Source organism: Sebastes fasciatus, chromosome 9 (genome assembly GCF_043250625.1).
Source record: "Sebastes fasciatus isolate fSebFas1 chromosome 9, fSebFas1.pri, whole genome shotgun sequence".
Lineage (NCBI taxonomy): Eukaryota > Metazoa > Chordata > Actinopteri > Perciformes > Sebastidae > Sebastes > Sebastes fasciatus.
Genome location: NC_133803.1, coordinates 19,656,349 through 19,666,920, shown reverse-complemented (window position 1 = coordinate 19,666,920; position 10,572 = coordinate 19,656,349). Strand labels below are relative to the sequence as shown.

The 10,572-nt window shown below is 39.3% G+C and overlaps 2 protein-coding genes across 4 annotated transcripts; one reads left to right on the top strand and one right to left on the bottom strand.

Moving 5' to 3' along the window:
- Positions 1 to 2,155: 2,155 nt before the first annotated feature.
- Positions 2,156 to 5,203, top strand: mad2l1bp (MAD2L1 binding protein). 2 transcript variants are annotated; one of them, XR_012595235.1, is made up of 4 exons: positions 2,156 to 2,589; positions 3,667 to 3,950; positions 4,043 to 5,114; positions 5,162 to 5,203. XR_012595235.1 is itself a non-coding variant. In XM_074646527.1 (3 exons), the coding sequence occupies exons 1-3, from the start codon at positions 2,214 to 2,216 to the stop codon at positions 4,568 to 4,570; spliced, it is 1,188 nt and encodes a 395-aa protein (XP_074502628.1). In that variant the 5' UTR covers positions 2,156 to 2,213; the 3' UTR covers positions 4,571 to 5,203. The 2 variants fall into 2 exon arrangements, 1 of the variants encoding a protein (XP_074502628.1); XM_074646527.1 differs by having other exon boundaries at positions 4,043 to 5,203.
- Positions 4,956 to 10,523, bottom strand: ephx5 (epoxide hydrolase 5). Of its 2 annotated transcripts, XR_012595234.1 has the most exons (11): positions 10,383 to 10,523; positions 10,230 to 10,287; positions 8,566 to 8,779; positions 8,285 to 8,465; positions 7,970 to 8,179; positions 7,761 to 7,890; positions 7,240 to 7,451; positions 5,755 to 5,863; positions 5,534 to 5,659; positions 5,162 to 5,427; positions 4,956 to 5,114 (listed from the first exon to the last, which is right to left on the bottom strand). XR_012595234.1 is itself a non-coding variant. In XM_074646526.1 (10 exons), exons 2-10 carry the CDS (start codon positions 10,250 to 10,252, stop codon positions 5,226 to 5,228), a joined length of 1,407 nt encoding a protein of 468 aa, XP_074502627.1. In that variant the 5' UTR covers positions 10,253 to 10,287; positions 10,383 to 10,522; the 3' UTR covers positions 4,956 to 5,225. The 2 variants fall into 2 exon arrangements, 1 of the variants encoding a protein (XP_074502627.1); XM_074646526.1 differs by having other exon boundaries at positions 4,956 to 5,427; positions 10,383 to 10,522.
- Positions 10,524 to 10,572: the final 49 nt, after the last annotated feature.

Below are 10,572 nucleotides of genomic sequence, written 5' to 3'. Positions count from 1 at the left end.
TATTACAACTTTTTTTCTTGTAATATTATGACTTTATTCTCATAATATTACGATTTTTTCCTCGTAAAGTTATAACTTTTTTTCTCATATTACAACTTTTTTCTCGTAATATTATGACTTTATTCTCATAATATTATGACTTTATTCTTGTAATATTACAACTTTTATTCTCGTAATATTATGACTTTTTTCTTGTAATATTATGACTTTTTTCTTGTAATATTATGACTTTTTTCTCGTAATATTATTACTTTATTATCATAACATTATGACTTTATTCTCGAAATCTCAGATTTATTTTTTCTTCCTCAATGTGGCCCTAATACATTTCCATGGTAACAGCGAGCTCCACTAAGCAGTGACGTCGCTGTTACGCGTAGGATTGTGGGTAGTGTAGTACTTCTCCATGACATCGCGAATACAAATGTTTATTTCTTAAAACAAGGTTGATATCATACGGATGTGGCTTCTAACAGGAACATATACCATCGTTTCACAACCTCGTAGCGTGTGGTAAAGTCTACCTTTGATGGTTATGATGATATTACGGCTAATAATCGATTCAGAATAAGAACGAGATGTTCACTTCCGGGGCCTCAATATGATGCGTTTGTGTACTCAACACAGCACCAAAAAATGCTGTTGTGTGGTGTCATATCCTGATTTTTTGCCGTCAAACGATGAATTAAATTATTAGAAATGTTACACGTAAGCTTCTGTTCTACGTTACATTTGCGACACATACCTTTAATGTTAGGTCTGTTGAGCTGTTACAAAATGACACTATTAAAGCGCTTAATTCTAACGTTTTTTAGTGAGTGACTTCCAAAATTCCAAAAAAGTTGTTAAAAAAAACACTAATCACATACAAACCCAACACTCACACCCGAAATAATAAAAGTATGTATTTATTAGCACCTAATAGCCGGACGAAAACAAATGAAAACAAAAAGGAGGCTTTTATTTCGGGAACTTTCCATGTGAACGTGAACGCAGCATTGCTGTCGATCGATATACATTAGTGATGGGAATTACGGATCTTTTTAGTGAGCCAGATCATTTGGCTCAGCTCACCTAGAAGAGCCGGCTCTTTCGGCTCCCAAACGGCTCTTCATTTTTACCACTTCTGCCTTTTATAATTCAGCCAAATTTAGCGCTTTTTTGACCTATGATTAGTATGTGTGCACATATATCACTTAAATTATTCATTATAATTATATTAAACCTTATAATTTCCAGAATATCATAATTTTACATGCTGTTTCGTTTCCGACTGTCACTCATCTTTTCTGCTATTCGCGCACCGCACTCCTCCCCCTATCTCTCCTCCTCTCCCTCCTGCTCTGTACCTGTAGACCGTCAGCGCGCCGCTGACCTCCACCCTTCCCTGCTTGATGGTATGATCCTTGTCTGTCATCACCTGATTGGTCGCACGGACGTCATTAACACAACATTCTGTCACAGTCACTATATGGAGTGCCCGTGGCGCGGAGAAGATGAACCTATCACTCTGCCTTGAATTAATTAAAGAAAACAAAAAAAAAAAACAGCTCTTGGACGGGAGCCGGCTCTCAAGGGACGTGTCAACAGGGGTGTTTTTTATCGCGAGGGGACGCGACGCTTCCCAACATTGGACGCTTGGTCGGCTGTCCTAGACACAAGGCAGTCCCCACCTGATTGGACGAAGGCTTTCCCTCCATTGGCTGCTGCTCCCAGCTTTCAAACCGGAAACAGTATGGAGGCTCGTTTGGAAACTTTCTTCTCTTATTTCACAAAAATAGTTCACCGAAATGTGTTTCTGAAAACATTTAAGGCGAGAAATAAGCCATGCAGTTGATGAATCTGTCTTAATTTTCGATCGACAACATTTATTTTAAAAGATTCTCGGGAGTTTTGAGAGGCGGCGAGTCGTGTCGAACGCCCCTTGATTTGCATAAAGTAGACTAGACCTCAACTTTATGCAAATGAGGAACGGGCGTTGTGACACTCCGTTTCTCGAATCGCGACGCCACGCTACCAGAATGCATTGCGCGGCTGCTTACATAGACAATGAATGGGGAGCGTGGAAAGCACGCAGCCTGTGGACACGTACTATTATCGTTCACTTAAAAGAGCCGGCTCTTTGAACCGACTCGTTCGTGACCAACACATCACTAATATACATTTCCCATGATGCAGTGCGGAGAAGAGACCCGGCGGGGACATTCAAAACGATGGCAGAAGACTCGACTATAGTTAAACTAACATCAAACTCAGAAGACACGGGGGGACAAAAGTCCATTATTAACAGCGGAGACAACGAGGTAACGAGCTGTCTGACGTTGTCGTCAGATAAAGATGTTGTTGGCCCGCTGGAGGAAGCGAATAAGACAAGTAAAGTCTTAACGTTACAAAGTGTTCCCGGCGACTTACATTCATGTGCGGAAGTAGCCGAACAACAACTGGACGTCAACACGTGTTTAAAGACGAATAATGCAACGGAATTGAAAGATGCTTCACCTGAACATCGATCAAATTCAAAACAGCAGAGTGTGGACAACGCTGTAGACAAGGAAAACACCGCTATGACCTCCACAACCAGCACTCCAGGTAGGTCACATGATAACCCTGGGTGTGTGTGTATATAGCATCATGTCTTCTTTAACATCTGATCTGTTGTTGCATTGTAAAAACACATTATTATCATTTTGATAGTGGATAACTCAACAAATCCCTGAGGTCATTATTAAAACAATCCTGTTCTCTTAATGACATTATACATGTATGTTTCCAGTTAACATGTTGACACTGTATTCATCTAAATACTGCATATGACAGACATAATAGTCTGATGTTATTTAGCAGTTACTAACATATTTACGTTAGTACTGTACTGAGATACAGTTTTGAGACACTTTGAATATTTCTAATATATTATTAAAGGTTTTACTCCACTGCATTTATTTAACAGCAATAGTTTACAGCTGAAACAATTATTAAATTAATTGATTATTCATCAACAATTAATCAGCAACAACTTTGATAAACGATTAATGGTTTGAAGTCGTTTATGATGCAAAAGCTCCAATCATTATCTGACTTCAGTGTCTTAATATAATCGTAATGATCTGCAGCTTCTCTTTATCATTGTAAGCTGAATATTTTTGGGGTTTGGACAAATCCAAACATTTGTCATGGACATGATTTTACTATTCTACTGATTTTTACTTTACAGACACATATTTTGCTTATTTTTGCTTACAAAACATTCATGTCAACAAAGAAAATATGAGTAAATTATCCAGCAGTATATAAAGTAGATAAATTAGCTCCATCCTGACCAGCTGCATTAAAATGCCGCTTACACTTAAAGGCATGCCACATAATAATCCAGTAGTATAATATATATGATGATAACCTGATATAATACTGTATAAATGTATACTTAAACAAAACTTTGAAAGTAGGACTTTTACTGATAACAGAGTATTTGCTACTTATTCCTAAGTAGAGTATGAGTAATTCTCTATGTTCTAAGCTCTATGTTAAGTTTAGGGGGAAATGGGGACAATGGCTTTATTACAACACTGGCCTTGCTAGATTTCATTAACATTTAACTAGCTAAAATTGAACACCACCAGTCCATTGTTCACCCTAATGACATTATTCTGGTCCTTATTTTGACAGACAACCCCCAAGAAGAGGATACTTCTGGTCAGACAAGTTTGCAAGATTCCATTGTGTCTGCAAGTAAACAACTTCGTAACACAGAGGACAGTGATTCCGAGGTAAAGAGAAGAGCGCAGGACGAAGGCCGTGTGAACGTGGTTTTCCCTGGCACCGTAACTCAGGATGGCTGCTGCCGCTTCGTCAGCGAGATCCTCAAGTGCGTTCTCTATCAGAGACAGCAACTCCCCATGACGTATGACCAGCTGGTGTACTCCCAGAAGAAACAGCAAGCCTCAATGCAGGTGAATAGTGCGCATAATCCGTCCTTAAATGAAGAAATGTTGTGGATTTGAGAAGAACTAAAAGTGTGTTGCTGAATGTTTTTGCTTTTCAGGATAAAGACACAGTAAGTCGGAGGCCGGTAAAGCCTGCAGACATGGACCGGCGCAAGTGTCAACAGACGCTTCAGGAGCTAGAGGAGGTGCTGCAGCAGCTGGAGGTGCTTTTTTCCCTTAGCAGGGTGCCCCGTGTGCTGCTGCTAATGGGTGGCTCTCTCAACCTCCCCAAAGAGCTGTACGAGATCAACATGGAGGCTCTGGTATTGGCCAGCGGAGATCAATGTTTGCGGGTTTCCTCATGCTTGAGGCAACTCTTCCGCACTCTTTTTGTGGCTGACCTCTTGTCTGACAGCAGACCTGTTCGTTTAATGCCCACAACAGTCTTGGCACTGGCTCACAGGAATTGCGGTGTCAGTTGGTTTCGCCCTAAACTACAATTTAAAGTGCCAACACGTGTAAAGAACCAAATTATTGCTCTGTCTACTGATCCCAGCGCCTGTAAGGAACCAAGGGCACAGGAGTCAGACTGGCAGGATTATGTGTGGTTCCAGGCGCCCATGACTATCAAGGGCTTAGGCAACTGACCCAAAAAGTTGGAGAGCACATAGTCTGAGATTGGAGCTCTCTTTCTGGTGCCTGTATACTACAATTCCATTTTAATGGTGGTTCAAATTAATTTTTAACTTCAATTTTGAATTGAGCTGTCCATATTTTAATAAATTATGAGTTACATTTTTCTACTTGTGATTAAAAGTACATCACTTAAACAATATTGACACAAGCAGTATGGTGTATTATCCTTTTTTTCTTCTGAAATACTGAGAGAATGTGTTCTGGAGAGGCTTTTTTATCATAAAATCTGTTTGGGAACTTGTGTATTATTGTTTATATTTATGAAGAATGTTTTACATGTTTTGCATAAAATAACACTCATTTTTAAGAATGTTAACCAGAAAAACACACATAATATTGGTGCAATATATTTTTAATGAGCATAACTTGAAAGGTTTAGTGCATTATATTGCTTTCTTGAATACAATCTTTGGATACATTTGAGTGCCAGTATCTGTGTATATGTTTACATTTATTAAAAACCTGAAAAAGATTGACAGTGCTGCAGTTTTGGAGGTAATCATTGTAGTAATGCATTGTAGTGTGATCAATCTAAATCAAAGACAACAGCAATAATAAAGAACAGGTGTAACATAATTACGTTGGTCTGAGAGTGCATCGACGGGTTCAGAACCCCTCCACTTTTTTGACAAACTGGACAAAGTCGTTGGCTAGCAGCCGAGGCTCCTCAAAGGCAGCAAAGTGGCCACCTCGAGGCATGAAAGTGTAGGAGTAGATGTTTCGGTACCTAATTTGTGCCCACGATTGAGGGCAGTGCATCAGCTCCGCAGGGAAGGCGGCGAGTCCAGTGGGCACAAATATCCCCGTCCTAAAACAAAAGAGGAAAGTTAATCAGAATTATAACACAAAATAGGATAATAAGGTTGTCACTTTTATAAAACAGCAGTCATAGTTTTGTCAGTATAAGCACATACTTTGCATCCACTCTCTTGTCAGGATTACCCTTGACGTTCTCTTTGTAGAAGCGCATGGAGGAGGCGATTGAGCCCGTGGTCCAGTAGATCATGACATTTGTCAAGAGTTCATCCAGGCTGAATTTCCTGTAAAGACGCAGACATTTATAATTAATTATAGCCGGCAATTATTTCTATGCTATAAATAAAAAAAAAAGGCAAAATTGAATTCCCTCTTGTACCTCTCCAGCCCACCATCCGGCAGATCTCTGTTCCTCAGATCAGTCCAGGTGGAGAACTTCTCCAGAATGTAGGCCGCCAAGCCTACAGGGGAGTCATTCACTCCACAGCCTGTACACACAATATAACGGTCCCATATTGTAAAAAGTGAGATTTTCAAGTCTTTTTTTTAATCATAAAGCAGGTTTAAGTCCTGTATAAATACTGTGAAAGTATCAAAACGCTCAGTCCATGGAGAAATACACACAGCCCGTATTCAGTAACTGCGTTTGAAACAAGCCGTCAGGATTTCTGTCCATTTGTGATGTCACAAATATAAATGGACTTGCATCTATATAGCATCTTTCTAGTTTTCCGACCACTCAAAGTGGTGAAGTACACACATTCATACACTGATGGCAGAGGCTGCCATGCAAGGTGCCAACCTGCCCATCAGGATCTAATCTAAATACTCATTCACACTTCACATTTGGGGTTAAGTGTCTTGCTCAAGAACACTTGGACATGTGGACTGGAGAAGCCAGGGATCGAACCGCCGACTTTACAATTGGTGGGCGACCCGCTCTACAATATATAGACCATTACACAGTTTTAAACGTGAACATTCTAAATGTGTCCGAGTTTATTTCTGGTTGCAGTGTATGGTTGCGTCCGAAATTCCATACTAGCATGCTATTTAGTACGCTAAGACAGTATGTGAGATATTTTAGTATGTCCGAAACCATAGTATGGAACCAATAGTACGCAAATTTCATACTATTTCCAGTGAAATATTACAGTATGCAATGCTGGACACTACGGCGGCATAAATATCCCACAATGCAATGTGGCAATGACAACAACGTTCATAAAGGATGTTGACGGACAGCTCTGTAACATCAATAACGCTTCAATTTAACTGTAAGTAATCACTTTGCTAGGCGTAATATATATTTTTAAATTAGTTCAGACTTTGATTCTCACAAATCCTCGTTTTGGTCACATGAGGTTGGCATGGGTTACCATGGTTACACGTCTCCAACCGGCAAGGAGGCTCTCCTGAAGGGACGATGAAACGATACTCCGAACATACTACTGTTTATTCACACAAAAGTATGTTGAACGATAGTACACATATTGAGTATGTAGTGCATAGAGTGCGATTTTGGACGAAGAATATGTGAATGACATCAGCTGACAGGAAGTAAACATGGACCCAAGCTGTTGCCTAGTAACACAATTCTGTTGAAATGTGCTAAAAAGAGTGTTTCAGACGGAGGCACAAAGGCGTATTCGGGCAGACTGAGGAAACTGAAGTTTTTTTTCAACATTACAGCATGTAAACATGTTCTAATAGAAACATAAAAATACAAGTATGAACCTGAAAGTGACCATAATATGGGACCTTTAAGATATATTAGCTGGGAGTGAGACCACAAAATACCAGGATCATTTTGCTTGTTTCAGGTGGTTCGTCTTTGACCTGTCTGTTTCTTGGTTGTCCTCACCTGCAGTGTCTGGTTTAGTGGCCTGGATGTGTAAGTAGCCTGACTCCCTCAGGATGTCCCAGACATTCTTCTCCATGAAAGGGAACAGCCGGCGAACATCCTCCCGACTGAAGCCCACCAGGAAGGGCAGATATTGACCAATCATGATGGAAAGCATCACTTTGAACCCCTTTCTTGACATAAACATGTTTAAGTGGAGGCCTTTCACGCACCTGGAAAGGATGACAAAAAATATATATAGGTCTTACAACATGTGTGTAATACATGTGTATTAAGCAGCAATTTATAGCTATAAATGCAAGTTTTTTATCATGTTTTTCTTTTGGCAAAGTGTCCTTTATTTGCTCCAGCCTCCAGGAATTTGTAATGTCAGTAGTTTTGGTCAGTTGTGAACTTTACACAGTGCAAGCACTGTTTCACAATTTAAGTAAGGATGTCACAATGTTCCCTTTTTAAAAACAAGTGGGTGGTGGAATGTGCAGCGCAGCGATAAGTTGTGGCAGCTTGTTTTGCTGTCTTACTGAGGCTTCATCTGGGCCATGTTGGTGGTGATGAGAGAGCCCCAGTCTCCTCCCTGCAGATAGAACTGGGAGAACCCTAAACGCTCCATCAGTTTCAGGAAAACTCGGGCAGCAGCGAGACTGTCAAACCCTGAAAACATACAGGAAGCTGTAAACATCCTGCCGCTCAAGCTGAAATACACACATCACATTTATTTAGACTCATCAACCTTGTTTGTGAGAGGCCTCTGAGAAAGCGTAGCCAGGGATAGACGGGCATATGACCTCAAACACGAGTCCGTCCTGGTTCTCTGTGAGCAGTGGCAGAATCTTGTAGAACTCGTAGAAGGAGCCGGGCCAGCCGTGAACGAGCATAAGAGGGAGAACCGTCTGGTTCTCACGGTGTGGTGGTCGCACGTGGATGAAGTGCACATCCAATCCTGCATTGAAGCAAAGAAAAGAAAATAGTGGGCCTATATGGACTGATTCTAGGCCAAATATCCAAATTATTAAAGCAAACCAGTTCAGCTCGGGGTTGTGTGTACCTTCTATTTTAGTTTTGAAGTGTGGATACTTGTTAAGCACTGCCACCTGCTTTTTCCAGTCAAACTCGTGTCTCCAATAGGAAACCACTTTCTTGAGATATGTTGAATTGAAGCCATACTGGAAGCAGCTATCTTCTAGAGGATCAGAGTAGCGGGTTTTGTCAATGCGCATTTGAAGGTCCTGTTGAATAAGAATTGATAACTTCACATAAACATGTTATTATTGGTACTTTTAATTTGGTAATTGGTAATTAAACATGTAATTAATAGCTCAAAACGACCTTAATCTCTTCATCTGAGGTTTTCACTTTAAAGGGGTAGATTCTATCATCCTCTGACAGGGTCTTCTTTCCTGCTCCCCACCATCCATCACCAAGAGGAATACTTTTGACTTGTTTTCTTCTGTGCACTATGTATGCCAGTAAGCCACCTGCTGCCACAGCTGAGCCTATTAGGATCTGCTGCTGGACAACATCCAAGCCACAGAAAGTTCCCCTGTGTGTGTGAAAATATGAGGGGAAAAACATCATTACAGCTCTGATATCATTACAAATACTTTATTTGTTTATTTTGCACAATTTAAGACTATACAACATAACAAAAAAAATAAAAAATGAATAATATACAATGCAGGAAGAGGCAAAAAAAACACTAGGCTTATCTGAAGCCTCCACCCAGAGACAAGATTAATATAAAGAAATAATATGACTACATAATAGTGATAACAAACAATTAGGACAAGATATATATAATAACAACAAAGTTCCCAAAGTATGGACTGAATTGGGAAAGAAAGCTTTTAGGTTTTTGGCACCTACTGCTTGGAATAATGTACAATCTGATCTTCAACTTCAAAACTTAGTCACCTTGAATGAGTTTAAGGCTCTGGTGAAATCACTGCAGTCCAGGTTGTCTGTGTGCAAGTGTTTTGTATGAGCAAGTTTTAATGTTGTTAATTTATGTGTTGTCTGTTACTTTCACTATAACTGTCTTGCTGCTATCTTGGCCAAGTCTCCCTTGTAAAAGAGATCTTTGATCTCAACGGGACTAAGCTGGTTCAATAAAGGACAAGTGTGTGTGTGTGTGTGTGTGTGTGTGTGTGTGTGTGTGTGTTAGTTACAGAAAACAGATACATGGACAACATGGGGAAAAGCAATTACAAAACAGCAATTAAATGACCCTTTAAGTGACTTTTTGAAGCATTTGACAGATGAAAAGTTTATTGATAGATGTGAAAAGCTACTCCATAATTTGGTTACCCTAAATCTTATCGAAAATTGACCTCTACTAGTGAGGGATTTAGAAGGATGAAGATCTAGAGACATCTAGATACATTAATTACTTCTTTATTGTTTTCTTCCATTTACATGCATGTTCTTTTTAAATATCGATATATTGTAATTTGCTTAATGAATTGTATATACAGTATGTATATATATGTTTTTGTTTTTATTTTGTTCTTTTTTTATTTTTATTTATTATTGAATTGACCCTTTGGCAATATTGTTCACCTGACAGTCATGATCAATAAAGCAAATTGAATTGAATTGAATTGACATCTAGATACTTCTAATCTCGATCAAACTTACTTCAAAACCTGCAGTCTTTGCATTGTGCAATTCCAAAGGTGAGCGTACAGGTGTGTTTTTTATAGACCTTTATCTACAAATGGTTATTATATATATCTTGTCCTTATTGTTTGTTATCACTATTATATAGTCATATTATTTCTTTATATTAATCTTGTCTCTAGGTGGAGGCTTCAGATAAGCCCAGTGTTCTTCCTGCACTTTATATTATTCATTTATGTTTTTGTTATGTTGTATAGTCTTAAATTGTGCAAAACAAATAAACAATAAATAAACAATAAGCTACTCCAAAATTTGGTTCCCCTACATCTTATAAAAAATGTACCTCTAGATACTTCTATCTCGATCAAACTTACTTTAAAATCTGCAGTCTTTGCATTGTGCAACTCCAAAGGTGCTTCCTACAGGTGTGTACTGGGACAGAGGTGAAAATGGTTAATTATGCAACCGCGCCTGGAAAGTCGTGAACACGCACGTCAAAATCCAACCAACCATGCATTTCAACATACCTTGTTTGTCTCCTTTTTTTCCCCTTCAGATAATGTTAGAATATGTACAAATGGACACACTACAGGGTTCAGCGGTGCATTAAACAAACACACACTGTGCAACTGGCTGGTGAGAGAGAAACCCAGAATCAGATGCTGATGTTTGATTGGCTGAGAGAGAACAGAATCAGATGCTGATGTTTGATTGGCT

Bases quoted from the DNA above. Each gene is read 5' to 3' on its own strand.
- ephx5 (XM_074646526.1), bottom strand. From the start codon at position 10,252: ATGCAAAGACTGCAGATTTTAAA. The intron at 8,780-10,229 runs GTAAGTTTGATC...TCACACACACAG, and splicing joins CAAAGACTGCAGATTTTAAA to GGGAACTTTCTGTGGCTTGG. The intron at 7,891-7,969 runs GTTGATGAGTCT...GTATGTTTTCAG, and splicing joins AGAGGCCTCTCACAAACAAG to GGTTTGACAGTCTCGCTGCT.
- mad2l1bp (XM_074646527.1), top strand. From the start codon at position 2,214: ATGGCAGAAGACTCGACTATAGTTAAACTAACATCAAACTCAGAAGAC. The intron at 2,590-3,666 runs GTAGGTCACATG...TTATTTTGACAG, and splicing joins CTCCACAACCAGCACTCCAG to ACAACCCCCAAGAAGAGGAT. The intron at 3,951-4,042 runs GTGAATAGTGCG...TTTGCTTTTCAG, and splicing joins AACAGCAAGCCTCAATGCAG to GATAAAGACACAGTAAGTCG.